Raw genomic sequence first — 22,301 nt, forward strand, 5'->3', positions numbered from 1 at the left:
CTCTGTCACCCTCACAGTGAAGAAGTTTTTCCTCATGTTCAGATGGAAGCGTCTGTGTTTCAGTTTGTGCCCGTTGCCTCGCGTCCTGTCGCTGGGCACCACTGAAAAGAGTCTGGCCCCATCCTCTTGACATCCTCCCTTCAGATATTTGCATAAGATCCCCTCTTAGTCTTCTCTTCTCCAGGCTAAACAGGCCCAGCTCTCTAAGTCTTTCCTCATAAGAGAGATGCTCCAGTCCCCTAATCATCTTTGTAGCCCTTTGCTGGACTTGCTCCAGTAGTGCCATGTCTCTCTTGTATTCGGGAGCCCAGAATTGGACACAGCACTCCAGGCATGGTCTCACCAGGACTGAGTAGAGGGGCAGGATCACCTCCCTCCACGCTGGCAACACTCTTCCTGATGCACCCCAGGAGACCATTGGCCTTCTTGGCCACAAGGGCACATTGCTGCCTCATGCTTAACTTGGTGTCCAGCAGCACTTCCAGGTCCTCCTCAGCAGAGCTGCTTTCCAGCAGGTCAACCCCCAACCTGTACTGCTGCATGGGGTTGTTCCTCCCTAGGTGCAGGACCCTGCACTTGCCTTTGTTGAACTTCAGGAGGTTCCTCTCCGCCCACCTCTCCAGCCTGGCCAGGTCTCTCTGAATGGCAGCACAGCCCTCTGGTGTATCAGCCACTCCTCCCAGTTTTGTATCATCAGCAAACTTGCTGAGGGTGCCCTCTGTCCCTTCATCCAGGTCATTGATGAAGAAGTTGAACAAGACTGGACCCAGGACTGACCCCTGGGGGACACCGCTAGCTACAGGCCTCCAGCTAGACTCTGTGCTGCTGATCACAACCCTCTGAGCTCTGCCATTCAGCCAGTTCTCAATCCACCTCACTGTCCACTCATCTAAACCACATTTCCTGAGCTTGTCTATGAGGATGTCATGGAAGACAGTGTCAAAAGCCTTGCTGAAATCAAGGCAGACAACATCCACTGCTCTCCCTTCATCTACCCAGCCAGTCATTCCATCAGAGAAGGCTATCAGATTGGTTAAGCATGATTTCCCCTTGGTGAAGCCACGCTGACTACTCCTGATCTTTCCCTCCATATGCTTAGAGATGGCATCCAGGATGAGCTGTTCCATCACCTTTCCAGGGATGCAGGTGAGGCTGACTGGCCTGTAGTTTCCTGGGTCCTCCTTCTTGTCCTTTTTGAAGACTGGAGTGACATTGGCTTTCTTCTGGTTTATTGACAAGACCATTAAAAAAGTCACAGCTGTGATTTACTTGTAGCTTCACAGTTTGCATGCTCATAAAAGTTGGAAAATCTCATAACTCAGAAATGTTCAGTGACATTTATTAGCATTACCAGTTATTTAATTTTATCTCCATAAGCACTGAATTGCTATAGTCTCCTGCTGCATTCTGTAGCAGCGTTTGACTTCCAGCTGTAGATGATAAGAATAGGTTTCCAAAGCACTACTGAAAATTACTCAGCCAGAAAAGATGCAAGTTTCCTTCTGGAAGTGGAGAGACTGTTAAAGAACAAGTTTAGAATGTTGATTCCAGAAGAATAACTGCAAATGCCAAACAAACAAAAACCCCCAACAAACAAAAAGAGCTCCACAACTTTGATCTGCATTTGCAATGAAAACTTGTTGATTTTATGCATATTATGGGAACTGAGATGATTTTTTGAGATTTTCACCAATTTCAAACAAACCATTGTTGAACTAAAGATCATGCGAAGGCTTACATACAAAAATATTTATTTATAGGGTCCACAGATGGTGTAATACATTAACTCTTAATGTTAAAGCTTATCTTCAGTGGAAAAGGGAAAGAAAAGGAAAAAAACGGAATGACAGAGAAAAGGGAAAGGGAAAACTCCCTAGTGGTCAGCTAGGATGAGGATCAGTAGAGGTCTCCCCAGATGAGCACCCTCTTCTGAGTGTCTTCTCCAGTGCCGCAGGTGCTTCCCCCAAATATGTTTTTCAAAGTAACTGTATAGTTTCCCAAAGATCTGTTCAGTCTCCTACTGGTGGGTCTCACTCATTAAGCTAATAGCTCTGATTGGAGCACACTTTGATCAGGTGTGGATGTTGAAATGGTCTGATAAACTTTGTGCATGTGCATTATTTATTGCTTATTGGCTATCTAAATGACTATTATTTACTATTGCCATCTACTGGCTCCCGAATATAAGATCACAAAATAAAGACTATGAAGCAAGGGGTGAAAAAGGCAGGGGTGAAGAGGAAGGAAAAAACTGTTCATACATCAGTGGCAATTGCTTCCTGCAAAACCCAACATAATAGATGTAACCATATTTCTGGAATCCTCCAGAGCAGGACTATGAGGATAAGAGCACTTTCAAATACAAGGGTAAAAGGTACTTATACTTAGCAGCCTCTGGATACATAGGCATAAGGTCACAAAGTGAAAGGCAGACAGCATTGTTACAAATGAAAGGGTAGAGTTGTGAACGGAAGGTCATTAGCATTACCCAGGTTAAGCTACTATGCAACACAGTGACTGAACAGTAGTAAAACTCTGCAGTTTTATTAGTCACTCAGTCTGTTTTTATGAGAACAGCCAGTTCTGCTACATCACAAGTGATTTGGAAGAAACATGTCTGATAAGCTCTTTGTTGAAAGGGCACAACCTGATATGCATCAATGATACAAATCTAACTATGTGAGTATCCATAAATTCTGCTATGCACTTGCAGAGTTGTCTAGAATCTGAAGGAGCAGCTGGTATTATATTTGCAATTGACAACTCCATCAGGACTTGAACACATTGGTCAAGATTCATGCAGTTGAATTTAGGCTCGTAGGCTGTGGCTCTTAATTTACAGGCTTGGCTGCTGTAGTCTTTCTCTACAGGCATAGAGAGAAATAGACTCTGCATTGGGTAAGTGAAAACCTCTTTTTCTCTTCAGTGACTATAGTAATACTAGGATGTGTGCAGGAATTTCAGCTTGGTTCCTAAAACTGGGTAGGATAATATGATTCATTGAATCTGGATAGTCTTTAGTCACTGTGTGTTACTTTGCATGATCCTATGCTTACACCAAATCAGTGCTTAATGCTGTCATTCGGATTTGGTGGTATTTTAGACTTTTTGCACTAAACACCTACAAGAGGCCAAAGGCAGCAAAAAGCCAAAAACAAAGACTTTGAAACTAGCAAGACAGATCTTCACTTAGTTTAGATCTTTGTGAGCCTTTTGAAATACCTCAAGCTTTACTGAGATACATCAGTAAAGTTCCATTATATTATCATGCAAACAACATATTCTACTACGTAAATGAGCTTCAAATACTTCTAACATTAAACAAAGAAGTACCAGTCTGTACTTTTTCCTTACTTTACAGCTGCCACTTTCAGGTAGAAGATATATCAGGATCCGTGTTGTGTTTGTCATTTTAGTCACCCAGCAGGAATGCGCAGCTCTGTGGTAGGTCAGTAACTAAATGCTGTATTTCATAAGTGAAATGTAAAAACAAATTTCAAAGTGAAATTAGCTGTTTACCCATAAGAAGAATCTAGTTAAATATATTTAAAAGTAAGCACAGAATTTCTTTACTGATGCTTTGTTTAATTAGTTCACTTATTTGGGACAAATCAGCTAGATTACAAGGTATTTATTCAGCAGCCCTGAGATTATTTTGTTTTAGTGTGATATTCTTAGAACAAAGGCATAAAAGAATAGCATATACTTGCTCTTCTGTGGAGAATATCAACATGACATCAGGCATTCCCAACAGTATCATTATCCAGATTTACTAGTAACACATATCAACAGATTTTGCTTTTCTTTCTGCCTAAAGGGATATGTGTGGATAATAAGCAAAACATATTTACAACATTATTTTTTAATGAAGAAAGCTGGGAGATAAGACATGTCCAAATAGCTTTCTTTCTTCATTTTTATCTCAACTAAGTGGCACTGATCTGTGTGGTTTTTAGTGTTTAGTGCAATGAGAGGGGTTTGAAGATAAAGGAATTACAGGTGCTAAAGGACAGGAATCTTACAGTGCAATTAACCTCACTTAATCTTAGCTTTCTAAACCAGTTAGACATCTACTGCAAGCTTGCTGTTTTGGCTGTTCCTACTTGTGAGACATAGGATGAGATGATAGGATGGCACTTAGGAATTATCTGTCTCTCCGGTTTGATGGGCGGGAGCTTAGACAGCTAGATAGATTTTTATGCCTAACATTTAGGCAGTTAAGATAACCTAGGAGGAATTTCACCTGCAGCATTTCTGTTTCATTGCTGTGCCATTAGCCATTGCATCAGACCAGGATGTGATGCCTGGTCTGAAAACCTAAGATCCAAGGCAGTAAGGGTTTGCATGTGGCTCACCTTGGGGACAGAATGACATCCTGACAGAATCCATTGGTTATAAGAAGGAATTTGGGTATTTCCTTTAGAGTGACTGCTTCACTATTTTAGTGGCAAGTTTCAGAAGTTTTCCATGTTTTCCAGAAGTTATGTCCATGACAGCTCAGAGCAGTAGAAAACATGACAGACTCCAATTGTTTAATTATCATATCACATTCATTCAGCTTTTTTTTTCTACCAGTAGATCCTGAAACTAGGCAGAACATTAAAAGACATAAATCCAGATAGTAAACTGCATCTTAAAACTTCAGGTTCCTCCTAAGGGAGCCAAAACAAAATCTCAGCTGTGTAATTCCAGTATTTCACAAGTGAATGTAAAGTCCCAATTTCCATAAACAGAATGTATCGTAATCACATATGACTATTTTATAAGGTTTATGGCACAGAAATCATTATTTCAACTGCTCTGGATGAAAACCTTTTTTAATTCATACAAGATTCCAAGACATTAGCATGTTTTATGTAATAATAAAAAGGCATCTGAGAAGAGTTTTACTACAGTAGCATTCTAGTGAGCTGCTAAAATATAAAAGCAATCAGGAGAAAAATCACTGGTTAAGTAGTTAAATTAACATTTCATTATTTTTAATTGAGTGAAATAGCACTACACTATGTGCAGTATTTTATGCAATTTCAATAAAGACAAATCAACTGCAACTAATTTGAATGTTTTATTAAGGCATACTTCAACCTTCAAGTGTGAATTATTGTGGATAATTAAGTGTATTACTGTACCATATAGCTTGACAAATTGAGCCTCTTTGGTGTGGTGGAGATCAATGGAGTATTAAAATAATTGTTCCCTCTTTAGTATCCCCATGTGTCAATGTATGTGTTCTGCTAACTGTCTGGGACATTTCTAGTTCTCTGTGTCTCACTTTACAGTATTGATCAACTGGGTGCATTGCTAAAATTTTATTTATTCTTTTTAATATTAATGTATATTTAGCAATTATGAAATATATTTAACAGATCATGTAAAAAAATAAATCTCTTATTAGAAAAAATGCATTAGAAATGTTCATGATGACAGAAGGAAAATTAATTGGGTCAAGCCCAGGACTCAGTGGCTATGCTAATAAATAAAATGGGGCAAGGACCATTCCCTGGCTCTCCAATCAAGTGGCATGACCTGACTCTTGTCTCTATGGTTAAACCCTCTCCTTCCTTTGGAAGAGGTTACTCTCCTACCCTCTTCCAAACCGACTGAGTGCAGAGCGGCAGGCTGGCACACACTAACCCCAAGATGGGCCCAGCCAGGCATTGTTCAGAGGAATGCTAGCTGGTCTGAGCAAAAAATACACTGGGTTAGTGTTAACAATTTAAAAGCATAGTTACATGCATGCCACTACTTCGGCTTGTGCATATGCCATCCAAAAACTGTACCAATTTATTAGTATAGATGTAACCAGATGGAGCAATGCCACTGACTTCAGTGACATTAATCAGCGTTCCACTTTCTTCAGTCCTTTCTCCTTAGAGCTTGTTAAATCATTACTTCTGTATCACTAACAACCATTTTTCTTTTAAGCTTTCTTCACCTTCCTTCTAGGGTTCCATTATATTTTCTTAAGTCTTGATTTCCTATTGTTCTAAACAAAAGACTCTTAAAAAATGCCAGCAAGAGCCCTTGGTTATATATCCAATTTTCCAAAGAAGGAGGACTCTGTCAGGAATCACTGTATGGGCAAGTGTTTCAAAGATACCCAAAGGTAACCAGCCTGTATTAAAAATATAAGTCAGATAATGGTATTTCATTAGTAATTTAACTCTTCTTTGCCTTCATTTTGACTCAGATTGACATTGGCATGATGACCAGTATTTGATGTCTTTTCAAAGATATAAACATCTTATTACAAGGGAATATTGTCATCTGACAGCTCATTATTTTCCATTCAGAATTTTATGGAGGATTTTTTTTCTTTTCTTTGTCTTTCCAGAAAACATCCTAAGTGGGGAGCATCCAACACAGCCTTGGCTAGATGGCTCCCACCGTCCTACGAAGATGAATTGGGCCAGCCCCGAGGATGGAACCCTGGTGCCCTGTACAACGGAGTCCAGCTGCCCCTGGTGAGACACAGCACCGCGAGGTCACCTGAAACATTTACACTTGGCTACAACCATATCTGCCACCATACACACATTTACATCAGTATATCGAACCACAAAAAAAACTGTCTAATTCAGTTAAGGAGCCATTAGTTTTGCTTAAGCATAAGTTCAGTCAGCTAAATAGTGACAGATTCACTGCACATGGGTTGGGGTAACCTCAAGCAGCAGTGCAGACAGGGGACTGACAGCCTGGGGAGCAGCTTTGTTGAAAAGGACCTTGGTGGAGAGCAGACTGAGCATGAGCCAGCAGTATGCCTTGCCCTGGTGGCACCAGTGACAGGACAGCCAACAGATCAGGGGTAATGATTGCTCAGCCTAGAGAAAAAAGGGTTCAGGGGTTGGGGCGAGTGGGGGGAGATCTGGTCACAGTTTCCCAGTACCTAAAAGGTCATTATAGAGAAGAGGGAGGTACTGTCTTCACAAAGGTGCACATTGATGGGAGAAAAGACACTGGTCACAAGTTACTCCAGAGGAAATGCTGTTTGCATATGAGAATTCTGGGTTTTTTTTGCTGTGAAAAAAGTTAAATGTTAGAATAGGCTGCCCAGACAACTGGTGGAATATCCCTCTTTGGAAATATTCAACACTTAGCTTGACAGGGATTCTGGATAACCTAATTTAAGGCTATGTTTTCAACAGAAGTTTGGACCAGATGATCTCCAGAGGTCCCTTCCAGCTTAGACTTTTCAAAGATGTTTTATGATTCTATGTTTTAATAATGGTGCCTTTACTTTGGGGAAAAACATCTCATTGTGGGTGTTACCTGAATAAATACTAGGCAGATAAAAGCACATGCACATGTATGTATGTATGTATGCATGTGTGTAGATGTATAACATTGCATTCTAGGTTAGCATACGGCTGAACAAGTATTACTATTAAACCATAATTTCATTTTTTAGATAACCCAAGTTACTGATCTAAGAAGGCACTGCAGTATTTGTGGATTTTAGAGGCTCATATAGTTATAAAATAGCAACACTGCTGTAAAGGGAAGTTTGAACAAAATATTTACATAGGGAACTGGATGAAAAATTCCCCATGTGCAATGATTTGGGCTGGTTTTGCTATTTGTGGTTTGTTGTCACTGCTTTGCAACATGACTTTTAATGAATTCACAAAGTCTTGTTGTTTTAACCATCATGTATTTAATAAGGATGAGAAAGAATTTACTGTTAATGTCACTTTTAACTCCTGTTACTAATTAACTACCATTGTCTCCAGAGCTGCACAATATAGTGCTTAAAGATGAAAATCTTACATTTACCTGTGTAACTTTACAGCAGATGGTACAAACTGCCTATTTCTAAATTCATTATGTTGTATGCTGGTGAAGTGAAACACACTCAACCAAAACTTCTCACTGCACAGAATTTGATCATATTGGTTGCATAATATCAGAAAATTTTCTGCTACATTTTAAAGTAAGCTAGGATAAAACTGGTGCCATATATTCTATTAGCTGGTTTTCCTCATTTACAAAATTAGGATTTTTTTGTACTTTCAGCTATCCACCTATCTCCTTTAAACAGCAACATGCAAATAATGTGAAGGTAAGAGATATGTGTGAGGATTATTATAAAGCAGTATTATAACACAGCGTAGATGCACTAATTAACAGTGATAAGAAAATCTTACTAATAGCAAGAAGAAATTTTGTGTTTTGTGATCACCAAAGCTATTCAAACGCTGATATAAGGATTTGTATTTCTGATGAGCTCCATGGTGCCATGTATCTCCACTCTTGACTATTTCAGTATAAAGCCTGATGTTCCTAAACAGTCACATGTTGCCTCTTGTCCAAGTCTATCTAACTGCTCTTGCCTTATCACAGAATTGCTGAGGTTGGAAGGGACCTCTGCAGATCATCTAGTCCAAACCCCCTGCTCAAGCAGGGTCACCTAGAGCACATTGCACAGGATTGCATCCAGGCGCGTTTTGAATATCTCCAGAGAAAGAGGCTCCACAACCTCTCTGGGCAACCTGTGCCAGTGCTCTGTCACCCTCACAGTGAAGAAGTTTTTCCTCATGTTCAGATGGAAGTGTCTGTGTTTCAGTTTGTGCCCATTGCCTCGCGTCCTGTCGCTGGGCACCACTGAAAAGAGTCTGGTCCCACCCTCTCGACACCCTCCCTTCAGATACTTGTACACGTTGATAAGATCTCCTCTCAGCCTTCTCTTCTCCAGGCTAAACAGGCCCAGCTCTCTCAGCCTTTCCTCATAAGAGAGATGCTCCAGTCCCCTAATCATCTTTGTAGCCCTTTGCTGGACTTGCTCCAGTAGTGCCACATCCCTCTTGTACTGGGGAGCACAGAACTGGATGCAGTACTGCAGATGTGGCCTCCCCAGGGCTGAGTAGAGGGGCAGGATCACCTCCCTCCACGCTGGCAACACTCTTCCTGATGCACCCCAGGAGACCATTGGCCTTCTTGGCCACAAGGGCACATTGCTGCCTCATGCTTAACCTGGTGTCCAGCAGCACTCCCAGGTCCTCCTCAGCAGAGCTGCTTTCCAGCAGGTCAACCCCCAACCTGTATTGGTGCATGGGGTTGTTCCTCCCTAGGTGCAGGACCCTGCACTTGCCTTTGTTGAACTTCAGGAGGTTCCTCTCCGCCCACCTCTCCAGCCTGGCCAGGTCTCTCTGAATGGCAGCACAGCCCTCTGGTGTATCAGCCACTCCTCCCAGTTTTGTATCATCAGCAAACTTGCTGAGGGTGCCCTCTGTCCCTTCATCCAGGTCATTGATGAAGAAGTTGAACAAGACTGGACCCAGGACTGACCCCTGGGGGACACCGCTAGCTACAGGCCTCCAGCTAGACTGTGCTGCTGATCACAACCCTCTGAGCTCTGCCATTCAGCCAGTTCTCAATCCACCTCACTGTCCACTCATCTAAACCACATTTCCTGAGCTTGTCTATGAGGATGTCATGGAAGACAGTGTCAAAAGCCTTGCTGAAATCAAGGCAGACAACATCCACTGCTCTCCCTTCATCTACCCAGCCAGTCATTCCATCAGAGAAGGCTATCAGATTGGTTAAGCATGATTTCCCCTTGGTGAAGCCACGCTGACTACTCCTGATCTTTCCCTCCATATGCTTAGAGATGGCATCCAGGATGAGCTGTTCCATCACCTTTCCAGGGATGCAGGTGAGGCTGACTGGCCTGGAGTTCCCTGGGTCCTCCTTATTGCCCTTTTTGAAGACTGGAGTGACATTGGCTTTCTTCCAGTCTTCAGGCACCTCTCCTGTTCTCCAGGACCTTTCAAAGATGATGGAGAGTGGCTTAGCAATAACATCCGCCAGCTCCCTCAGCACTCGTGGGTGCATCCCATCAGGGCCCATGGATTTGTGGGTGTCAAGTTTGCTTAAATGATCTCTAACCCACTCCTCCTCCACCAAGGGAAAGTCTTCCTTTCTCCAGACTCTCTCTCTCTTGCCTCCAGGATCTGGGGTTCCTGAGGGCTGGCCTGAGCAGTAAAGACTGAAGCAAAGAAGGCATTCAGTAACTCTGCCTTCTCTGCATCCTTCGTCACCAGGGCACCCACCCCATTCAGCAAAGGCCCCACATTTTCCCTAGTCTTCCTCTTGCTACTGATGTATTTGAAGAAGCCCTTCTTGTTGTCCTTGACATCTCTCGCCAGATTTAATTCCAAATGGGCCTTAGCCTTCCTCGTCGCATCCCTGCATACTCTGACAACGTTCCTATATTCCTCCCAAGTGGCCTGTCCCCCTTTCCACTTTCTGTAGACTTCCTTCTTCTGGCTGAGTTTTGCCAGGAGCTCCTTGCTCATCCATGCAGGTCTCCTGCCTCCTTTGCTTGACTTCCTACCTACAGGGATGCACCGCTCTTGAGCCTGGAGGAGGTGATGTTTGAATATTAACCAGCTCTCTTGAACGCCCCTTCCTTCTAGGGCCCGAACCCATGGGATTCCTCCAAGTAGGTCCCTGAAGAGGCCAAAGTTTGCTCTCCTGAAGTCCAGGGTTGCGATCCTACTTAGTGCCCTGCCTCTTCCTCGCAGGATCCTGAACTCCACCATCTCATGGTCACTGCAGCCAAGGCAGCCCCCGACCTTCACATCTTCCACCAGTCCTTCTTTGTTTGTTAGTACGAGGTCCAGCAGCACACCTCTCCTTGTTGGCTTCTCCACCACCTGTGTCAAGAAGTTGTCACCAATGCTCTGCAGGAACCTCCAGGACTGTTTGTGCCTAGCTGTGTTGTCTTTCCAGCAGATATCGGGGTGGTTGAAGTCCCCCATGAGAACCAGGGCCTGGGATCGTGAGGCTACTTCCAGCTGTCTGTAGAAGGCCTCATCGACTTTCTCTTCCTGATCAGGTGGCCTGTAGTAAACACCCACAACAGTGTCACCCATGCTAGCCTGCCCTTTGATCCTTACCCATAAGCTCTCGACTCGCTCTTCATCCACCCCTAGGCACAGCTCAATACATTCCAGTTGCTCTCTCACATAAAGAACAACTCCACCACCTCACTTTCCTGGCCTGTCTTTCCTAAAAAGCACGTAGCCATCCATGACAGCACTCCAGTCATGCGAGCTATCCCACCATGTCTCTGTAATGGCAATGAGATCATGGCCCTGTGACTGCACACAGATCTCTAGTTCTTCCTGTTTGTTCCCCATGCTGCGTGCATTGGTGTACAGGCATTTCAGGGAGGTGATCGAGCATGCAGGTTTCCCAGGAGGGGTACAAGAGGATCCTCCATAGCCACATCCCATGCGCACTTCCCTGGCTGCATTCACCTGCTGGAGGCATCCTGACTTGAGCAGTCTTTTGCCAGCTACCCTGTCACTATAACTCTCCCCTTCCCCCATCCTTCCTAGTTTAAAGCCCTCCTTACCAGGTTGGCCAACCTGTTGGCAAAGACCCGCGTGCCCCGCCTCGTGAGGTGGATCCCATCTCTTGCCATCAGTTGTCGATCTTCAAACAGGGTCCCATGGTTGTAGAAACCAAAACCCTGTTGCCAACACCAGCGGCGCAGTCAGTCATTAACTTGGAAAGTCCGTCTCCTCCTCTTCTCATCCATCCCCCTCACTGGCAGGATTGAGGAGAAGATGACCTGGGCTTCCAGACCCTTGACCACCATCCCCAGAGCTCTGAAATCCTGCTTGATGGTCTCCAGTTTGCCCTTGGTGTCATTGGCGCCCACATGGAAGAGCAGCAGTGGGTAATAGTCCGAAGAATGGACGAGCCTAGGCAGTCTTTGCATGACATCTCTCACATGAGCCCCCGGCAGGCCACAGACCTCTCTAGACATGAGGTCAGGTCGGCAGATAGATGCCTCCGTCCCCTGCAGCAGGGAGTCCCCCACAACAATCACCCGCCGCTTCTTCCGGGCGTTCCGGCAGGGCACAGGGTCTGTTGTCGCAGGTACTTCCCTGGCAGCCATGCCCATCTCCTCCTCATCCTGGAGGGCACTAAACCTGTTCTTCAGCTTCAGGTCTTCAGGAGGAGTAGGAGCCTTTCTCCCCCCAGGAGCAGTGACCAGCTTCCAGCCTTCTTCTACAGTGTTATGATGTACCATTTCACACGGCACAGAGCCCTCCGGCAACTCCACTGCTGTGGGGGGTTGGGACTCCCAAAGCTGCACAGTCTCCGAGAATACCCTGTCTATCTCCTGTTCATCTTCTCGGATGCTGCGCAGCCTACTGACCTCCTCCCGTAACTCCCTTACCTGACGACACAGCTCGCCAACAGCAGCACACCTCCTGCAGGAGAGCTGGCTGCCAGCCCAGGCCTCCCGGAGAGGCCCCAAGCGCTCCCTGCAGCCTGACACCTGTGGGGCTGCATCTACTGTCAGAGGGTCGGTCTGGGTCCCAGCCTCTGACACAGCAACTCCAACAGCCACTGGGGAACGTGCTCTGCGGCGTGTCACAACCATACTTGAGGAAACGTACACCACAGGGAACAGAAACAAAGGTTCCTTCGTGCGCCCTTCTGCGCGAACTGCTTCATCTGTTCACTGTGCTGTGGGAGCTGTGCTCTAGGCCTGGCTCTTATATAGGCCTCTCCCTAGCACTGACTCACAGGGTGCTTGACTCACCCTAATCAAGGGCCACCAGGATCAAAGGCCCCAACTCCTTCTGGTCAGGGGCAACCAAGAGCTCGTTAGCAGCAGCCACTCCTAGCTAGAGCTTTTCCCACGAGCTTTTCCCAGGAGAAGTCAAGGCCTCCTGCAGTTGTCCTTGCCTAGCTTCCCCTTTCCTGTTCACAGCAATCACCTGCTAGTTCCTCGGGGGTCCTCAGAAAGCCCACAACTTCCAACAAGATCCTCAAGTTCTAGTCAGAGCCCAAACACTGCTGCGCAAACTGCTGCCTCTGTTCGCTGTGCTCTGGGAGCTGCGCTCTAGGCCTGGCTCTTATACAGGCCTCTCCATTATATTTTCCATTATATTTTCATTATATATCCCTTCAAGTTATGACAGGCTCTGTGACTCTACTTCAGTATATGTGCTGCCCTTTCAACTGCTTGGCTTCTAAGGCAGCTGCTGTATATGAGGGAATTTTGCAGCATGAAGGAGGAATCTGCGAATGACAACAATACCCTTGTCAGCACGCACTGACCGCTGATTTTGGTTTGGTTATTAGTGCAGGTTGGCCACTTAGTGCAGATGTCTCCTCATGCTGCCCCTCATCCACATCTCTGTGTTCACAGAAGGGCTCCTGAAATATGTTCTAGCATCTCTCTGCCTGGGAAAACGAAGCAGAGCTTCAGCTACTATTTATTTGCAACCTAGCCTGTCTTCTCTTGGACTGAATAAGCTGCTCCATTTATGCATGGAGCAGTGTGGAGCCTCTGTGTATCTCCACTGATTTCAGGTTGCCCTGCAAACAGATTCCATTTGTTAAATGAGTAGAAAACAGAATAAATAGAAAGAAAACTTTTAGACAGTCTAAAAGAAACACATGTTTTTCAAAATTCTGTGAAAAAGAACAGATCAAAGATACGATGATCATTTGGCAAATATATAGAAAAACTCAGCTGAAATATCTTTTGAATCTGTTCACGGTACTGATACCTCAGCTTCTAAACAGAAATATCAGCCTGTCAGAGCATTAGGCTTTCTTTGTTTTTGTTTTTTAAGCAAACCATTAAAAGTACTCCACAACATAAAGTATCTCAAAGAAAAGAAAGATAGCTTTCATCACTGCTCCCCCTCCTTTTTAGGGTTTTATCATTTTGTGAGAGGTAAATACTACTTGGCACTTAGGGTAAATTAGTTCTTTTTTCCCAGGTTCGTGAAGTGACAAGAAAAATTATTCATGCATCCAATGAGGCTGTTACTGAAGACAAACTATATTCTGATATTATTATGGTCTGGGGACAATATATAGATCATGACATTGCATTCACACCTCAGAGCACAAGTAGAACTACCTTTCTAACTGGAGCAGAGTGCCAGATGACGTGTGAAAATCAAAATCCTTGCTTTCCAATACAGGTAAGATTTTAAAAGCATTTGTTCAAGAGAAACTCCAGTCTCTAGATGGGTAAATAATGTAAAATACATTAGTGATATACATACACTGAAATAATTATAAAAAAAATTGATAAGTCATCCAGAAATAATAAAGCAGGAAAGTGATAGAAATACTGCCACCCAATGCAGCTACTAAATGAAGCTAAATTGTTTTGTAGAAATAAATAAGTTTCTCCATGTGTAGAGCAAATAAAATATAGCTAAGGTATTTAGTACAAATATCATACATTTCTATCTCTCAATTTTATTTTGCAGAGAAATCTTATTACCCCAGAAAAAAATGTTATTGTTCTCATGCTTCAAGGTTTTGAGTTCCATTGAGGAAAATAGGCAAGTAGTCACAAATAATTCTGTTTCTAAATTGCCAGCTAGATAAAGTGAAGGGATCTTAACTTTACTCAGTAAAAGCAAAGATATTTCCAGCAGCTAATAAAAACTTTTGAAAAGAGACATCTTTTCAGTATATGTATAAAATACTCTTCAGGGGGTTGCTGAGACATATATATATATCACATCCTTGCTTTGAGTAGATGGAAAACAAGAATTCAAAGCTTGTTACTGGGTTAGAAGAAACATAAATTGGTATAAATACAGGATCCTATATTCTTCTCTGAATAATTTATCAGTATAGTCATTCTTTCACACAGAAAGCAAGTAGCAAAATCAAACCACTTCTTTATGGTACCAGGAAGTTTTTTTTTCTCAAAGCAGCAGCCTGTCCACCTCCTTGTGCTGCAGAGAGACCATGCCAATTTCCATCCTTGGGCTGATGCCCCAGTTTCTGTCCAGAGCAAATTAAATTACTTTTCTTAGTAGGAAATCAAGGTGGAGCTTGATTACTGAGCAGCTTCTGTATTTGTTGAAACCAGAGTATGGTATAGATTCAGTCATAATCAAAAATTATTTTCCCTAACAAAGTGTAATTGATAAACATATCCATAGTCTCATTTTGCTGCAAATTCCTCATTCCACTTCCATTAAACTTAAAGGAAAATATTCTGCTAACTGTAGGGGGAACTGAATCAGATCCTGTGTTGGAAGATGGCTCGTCTTCCATTTGGTTAGAGAATCAAAAGCACAAAGATGGCTAAGTGAAACTAATGACTTTTTGCAGTTTTGCTACAGACAGGTAAATTTATTATCTCTCACCCAGGAGATATGGACTTTTGAAGGATTGCTGAGCATGGCTTGAGAGCATTTAGAAAGAACACAGGCTTGTTAAAGAATCATATTTTCAGGACACATTGGAAGTATCACACATTACAGCAACTGGATAACTTGGTTTAGCCGCAACAGTTTCAATTACAATGATTCTTCCATAGCCCTTACAAAAATCTCTGGGGTGCTATTTGTCTCAAATTTCCATCTGGAACAAGAAATTATTTACTGTTTATGCTCTTAAGCAGTATCCTTGGAAACTTTCCCATTCCCAAAGTCACATCGTGAGAGGCTAGGGCAGAAGTCCAACAGGCTTCACATAATGTGAGGAGGGAGTTGGAGTGTGTCTCCACCATATGACAAAATGTGGCCATGCCTTGTATCCCATTTAAGAAAAAATGAGTTTGTTCATTACACTGGAGATATAAAACTACAGCATTCTTCAAAGTCATATTTTGTGTTTATAACATTTTCTTCTTTGAAACAGTGATTGGTATTGATCTTTAAGTGCAAAAAAACCCCACAATAGATTTTCAAATTAAAAACAGATTCATTCTGTTGTCCATAACTTGAATCAAATGTGGATCACAAGGATTACAGCAGTCTAGTCATTGAATCCTGACTAGTTCAAGCTGCCTAGAAATCCCATCTGCTTAAAAAGCAGGCTATTTAAGGGACCTTCTAAGAAGGATGCCAAGGCTAACATTCCTGTGGCAGCATCATTGCAATACAGAGAGAATAAAGCTGTATAGATTACCATGGCATATACACATAAATGCATCCTTCACTGCTCTAAATATAGGACATATTTGCAGTCTTTATCTTGGAGTTGCAAAGAGGTTCATTACAGAGTGAATTTCAAGGGTGCATCTGAAAGCAAGCTATGAGTACATGTAATACAACCAACCTTGAATCTAGCCTAGGAGCTGCTCCTGCTCAGCAGTATAGCCTAGCACAGAAATGGTCTCAAGACGTTTTCAGGGCTACCATGGGGATTTAGAAGAGTCTGATACTCAGAATGGCTACAAGGGAGCCCTATAAAGAAGTTCAGACATGATGCTTTAAGTTTAAGATAAATTTCCCAACTTCTGGATCCGTTACTTGACCACAGCCCTGTGAGTCAGTTCCATTTTGTTATTATTCCATTATTCATAGCTTAAAGAAGGTCATATGAAGATGGATGTTCTTTGGCTTTTATCATATTATATATTAAGTACTTCATGACTGCTTTTGTCAAAGACAAAGAATAAACATTGTATTAAAAAAAAAAGAAAAAAGTGGTAGTTTATTAGTGTGACTAAAGGAACTATTTTTCAAACACTGAAGCAAAGAGCTAATAATAATTCCCCATAGAACTGATTTTCTCCTGAAATTTTAAGTAGGTAAAGTTGTTCATCTCTACCTGTTAAATAAATATTTGGAAAACAGCCACAGTTAGTTTTTTACATTCATTTTATATAAAAAGAAACTGTGTCTAGTTTCCAAAGACAGTGAAGCTAATAGCATATTATTCATCAGTGTAAACATAGAGGCTGCAGTTTGCACTCTTTCTGTATTCCTAAAACAGCAGCACCCAAGGGAAAATTCATCCACAGAAGAGGACAACGGTGCTTAGCACTGCAAGCCCTCTCGGGGGGGGTTGCTGGGGAAAGGAAGCTTATTAGGCTACTGGAAGCTGTCTGGAGAATGTTCTGAGTCAGTGCAATTCAATGGAGGGTTGAAAGTTGCAGTAGTGTATTAATATTTATAACAAGTGTAGGTAAATGATTCATAGGTTGGCAGGAACCATTATGATTTTGTATTCTGGCCATTTTCATAATAAAGGCTATAGAATTCCACCCAGTGATTCTTGCATTGAGCCTGTGGCTTCTGGTATGGTCTGAACAGTCAATTTCTGTATCTCTTTGGAATGCTACAGTATGAAAAAATAATGAAAAAAACCCACTACCTTTAGTTTGTACTTTTTTTACAGCAGCCTGACATAGAACTGGGATGCTGAGATAGTTTGTCATTCCTCAGATGATTATTTCAGGTTAGGGCTGAGACATAACACAGCATTAGAAAGACTTCCATGGGAGAGCTACTGTCTTTATTCACTATTAATTACATTGCTGACATTAAGATAGGCACAAACCCATCGTAAGATACAATTCTGAAAAGCTTTCAGTCAAAATAGTTCAGATACAAAAAGGTGGTAAAGAAACAGAGGCACAGAAAAGTGAAGTGATTTGCAAAAGATGGCATGTAATATGACAGGTTACTGTCTAAGCTACAGATGGATCAGAATGTGTGTGTTCAACAACTACCGAAGTGAATGCCCTCCTTTTTCTGCTGTATTTCAGAGGTAGCAACTCACTGTCAGATGGAGCCATTGACTCTTCTCTGAATTTCATGTGCACAAATACAGATTTTTGTTTTCCTTGCTGGCAAACTTTCATAAACCGTCAACTAATTTTTTAAGGCTGTAGTCATAATTTTTTTACAAGGAGACCATTTCCCACAGAACAAATTCACAATAACAAAGGCTTTTCTTAACTGAAATAACAGTTTAGACATTGTCGAGCACTAAAACAATTAGTGCTTTTCATTTTGCTACACATCAAAAGAATTCCCCCGTAAGCAGGTTCCACTGTGCCTATATAATAACAGTTTAAATCAATGTGCAGCTCTACCAGGAAAGCTATTATAGACAAAGAGGTTTTTGCTGTGTTTTTTTTTTCTTCTCAAATTATACAAGGTGAAGAAAAAATTGATATGAATATTCTTTATTAGTTTTGGAGAAAAATGTGGTTCTATACCCATTTGAGCAGAAAAAAGTCTTTTCTTCTCAAGTTATTTTTGATGTCATCCGAATAATAACATAACAAACCTCTCATTTGCACATTCGGCTGCTGGCTGCATGCTGCTTATCCCATGAAAAGGGAAAGGACTACAATATGCTGTTCCACCAGTACCTTAATGTTCATTATTGCTGTTTTTCTCCACTGGGGCACAAGATGATTTGAATTAAAATTGCAGAGGCAGTTAACCAAAAATTGTTCACCATGAACTTCATACACTGTTGATATGTTTTGTTCTGGGGCTTCTTTGTTTAACAGTTTAAAGTCAGCATATACATTTTTTCTCAGTGATACCAGAACATCAGGCTTTCCTGATAACTGGAAGCAGGAGGCACCCAACAAACACAACACTCTGTGTCTGCCAGGTTCAGAAGAAACTGTATTCTTCATGACAGAAGAGCTTTTTGTTTACATTAGCAGCTGAAGGGAGGAAGAAGCCACAGTTACAGCAAGAGACTTAATAATGAAGAGAAACACTGAACAGAAAACCCAAGGCAGAGAAATTACTAATTTCAGCAACACGTGAAAGTAATAAAAAGCAAAATAAACTACGTATTTCCTTCAAAATTTGTTCAAGCCTAGCTAATGAAGAAAAATTTGTAGAATTTCTTTACCAAGCAACACTTGAAAAATAAATGAGACCCTTTCTTAACCTAAATGATTTCTTGGTACCAATCCCTACTACCATGCATTCTCAGTAGTAAGAAAATATTATTTGGTATAATGTAGGGAGTAGTGATGTTATTAAATGAAGCTCTTGAATTCCATTCCTAAATTGTCTTGGTCTTTTTAACCCCAGTTTGATGACTGTTCTATCTTCACAGGCTAAACTGTTAAAAGTATGAAGAAGAAATTGTATCATTTTATATAACATCTGCAGTATTCAGTCACTTCTGCCAAAGAATTTTCAAAAATGAAGAGCAAGCAGACAAAATGCAAAGAAAAAGGATTAGATCAGGTGTCTGTACAAAACAGATTCATATTCTCTTAGTCAAATGTTTGAGGATTTTTTTTCTGAGATATTTCAGCAGCTTTAGTAAGTGTTACTGTACCTATTTCATGTTGATCAGTGGATAAGAAAACCCCAGATTTATATTCCCTGAAACTCAGACTACATGATTTTTATAACATTTTTAATTCAAGTTAATCTTTTTTAAACTCTTTGAAGGGACACATTTTTATGTCTCATTGTGGGTACACAATGATGTATTGTTAGAATTTAGAAATAGTAAGGTTTTCAGAAAGACAGAGTTCATGAAGTCAAATCAGCATTAGAGAATGCAGATAGGTTTTAATCATTTCAAAACCTGACTGTTTAGTGATGAACTCCTTTCTTTGAAATAGTCTTGCTGATCTGAGCTTTCCTCTTGGATATCCTACAATGTGAACAAAACCTTCCTCCCACTGTACTTTCTCTCCCCCTCCAATATCTCTGCTCACCTCCCCACACCTCTTAAGTTATTCACATAGTATTTTCAGTCTTGTGGCAAAATTTCTAGCTTTCTGGTTTGGATTGTGTTCTCCCCTAACACTGTTACCTATATGCAAGATCCCTTTCCATAACACTCTCACAAGTGTCCCACACCCTTTACCTCTATTTGGGATAGCTGACTAACCTACGGGCTGGTTCAGCCTGTATCCATGCTGACTAGCAGGCCATCACACAAATGCTGATGACCATTTGGCTTCAGTCTCTTGGTCGTGTGCGGACCAAACTGATAAAGGACTTTCCATCTTTCATTTGAGGATAACTTGAGGCAGCCTTTGTTATTTTATAAAGATTGTCAGCATTTGATACTTGCAAGACAGCTGTCCCTGTAAAATTGTGGGGGGGAATATTGGTGAGGGACTGTCAGAAAGCAGACAGAGTGAATAATTACATATGTCCTTTTTACCTTAGGAAACTGGGATAAATTTGTGTATTGAAACAAAGATTTTACAAAGTGCTGCTGCAAACAGACAAACTCTTCATTATATTTTTATATATGCATGTAAACCTGCTGCTTCACTTGGTATTCAGGAGAACATAATTTGACCAGATGTTCGCATGTCTTCGCTGTGATACATTCCATGATGAATTTTAATTGTGAAGCTAGGTTAATTCACATATAGAAATATACAAAAGGCCTTATACTAACTCACTTTTATGACAGAGTTAGGGTTTTGTTTTGCTTTTTTTTTACTTCTGTCTTTGCTTAAATATGGTTAAATCTTCTTTTTACTTCAACCTCAGGGAGAAAGAAAAAAATTTCTGCAAGTTTACAAAATGTCAGTATAGTAGTTGAGATCTGAGCAACTCGAACTGAAGCAGAGGATGGAAATATTTAAACAAGTCTTAACATCCACAGCTATGCTACCTTCACCTCAGAAGATATCTGTTTTTATTCCACAGGTAACCATGAATGATACATTATCCAACGGGATGGATTGCATGCCCTTTTACCGTTCATCTCCTGCATGTGGCACTGGTGACCATGGAATTGTCTTTGGAAATCTATCAGCATTAAATCCAAGACAACAGATTAATGGCTTAACCTCTTTTCTTGATGCTTCTACTGTCTATGGCAGTACGCCTGCTGCTGAAAACAAGCTAAGGAATTTAACAAGCAGAGAAGGCCTTCTTAGAGTAAACCTGAAATATTATGATAACAGTCGGGAATATCTGCCTTTTGTAGACCTGATCCCGTCCCCCTGTGCACAAGACTCTAATGCGAGTGAAGGTGAGAGGATTGAATGCTTTCTGGCTGGGGACAGCCGATCGAGCGAGGTCACCTCCCTGGCAGCTATGCACACCTTGTGGCTGAGAGAGCACAACCGCCTGGCCCAAGCCCTGAAAACCATGAACAGACACTGGAGCCCTGAGACCGTGTACCAAGAAGCACGGAAAATTGTCGGGGCTCTACATCAGGTTGGCTGTGTATTTGCTTATCAATATTTTGTAGTGAATATCTTAGAACAGAACCATTTACAATACTTCAAATATGTTTCTGTGAGTGGTTTTGGAGATCATGTTATCTTTTCTTTGCCATCTATTTCTGACCTATAAATTTGGCATGTTAAGAGCCCATTTTGTTCTCCAGTTTCATGAACGCAGCTTCCCTGTCCATAGTTTGTTCAGATCCCAGATCTCAGTGCTCTGATCTTTATAGCAATTTCTATTCTGCTTCATCTTTCTTCAGACTTCTCCCATGTCTATCCAGGCTACTGAAGTCTAAAGAGACCTTTTCAGATGCAGTTCTTTGTAGCATTTTTGGTAAAGGAAACAAGTAAAAAGTAACATCTCTGCATTTACATAGTGCTCAAGATGTTTATTTTCTCTTAGGTATTATATAAACAAATAACTTCCTGTGTAAAAATGTCTGTGGAATTCTCAATGCCACGTTAATGCATAAACTCCAGAGGCTACTCTCAATACATGAGAGGGAGAAATCAATATGGAAAAAATAAAGGAGAAAAGAAAGTCCATACGAATGTTATTATTAAACCAGTGAACAGGAAAATCTATTTCTACTCAGTATTTTCCTATTTTTTCCCCAAAAATAGTTATGCAAACTCTAACTTCTTTTTTCTTCACAGTTAAAGTTCATATATTCAGTGTGGACAGCTTCTGTTCCTAGACCTTCATGTGATCCAGATTATCCCTATCATAACTGAACCAGAATGAAAACATTCAATGAGATTCTTCTTGTATAGTTTGTAGTAAAAAAGAGTATAGTCATTCTTCTTAGAATTTTAGTTCTCTGTGGTATTTTAAATCAAACATATCTTAGAATTAACGCAGCACACTGATTTTTTTATTTATTAAAGTATGATGATGAATTCTGAGAAAGTTAAAAATCTCAATTTAAACATTTATCAAGCTACAAAGGTCCAGTAAGCACTGATTATGCAACCAACTCACTCTGCATTCTGAATTTGATCCCCAAAAATATTTGTTTAGCATTTTGCCAGCACTGTGTTCTGCTTGCTCGTAGTGTTGGAGGCAGTCGGCTCTGGGAGCAGCAGGGTCCAGGGGGACTCCTCCAGCGCTAGCCTGATAGATGGGAGGGTGATGCGGCTCCCTCTCCTCAGGTCCAGCCAGTACAAGGCTGAGCACTTATTCCCAATTAGCATGTGCGCGTGCATGCGCAGAGCCAGCTGCATGGATCAGCACGTTGCGAGAGCCGTGCCTTTACTGGCACCCACAAACACACACGGCACTCACACAGCCACAAGCCGCGCGGGCGGCCCGGCCCTGTTTTCCTCTCAGATCAGGATCCAAGCTTGCTAGTGGGATATGCACACCCACCCCGTGGGGCTCTCC

General features: G+C 41.7%; 1 protein-coding gene across 1 annotated transcript in view; it reads left to right on the plus strand.

Moving 5' to 3' along the window:
• The window catches only part of TPO (thyroid peroxidase), a 70,413-nt gene that overhangs the window by 15,436 nt on the left and 32,676 nt on the right, over nucleotides 1-22,301 (plus strand). Inside the window, exons 5-7 of the mRNA XM_067294606.1 lie at nucleotides 6,335-6,464; nucleotides 13,755-13,961; nucleotides 20,391-20,906. Of these exons, the coding sequence (XP_067150707.1) occupies nucleotides 6,335-6,464; nucleotides 13,755-13,961; nucleotides 20,391-20,906 (853 nt within the window). The remainder of the gene's footprint in view (nucleotides 1-6,334; nucleotides 6,465-13,754; nucleotides 13,962-20,390; nucleotides 20,907-22,301) is intronic.

Source organism: Apteryx mantelli, chromosome 3, assembly GCF_036417845.1.
Source record: "Apteryx mantelli isolate bAptMan1 chromosome 3, bAptMan1.hap1, whole genome shotgun sequence".
Lineage (NCBI taxonomy): Eukaryota > Metazoa > Chordata > Aves > Apterygiformes > Apterygidae > Apteryx > Apteryx mantelli.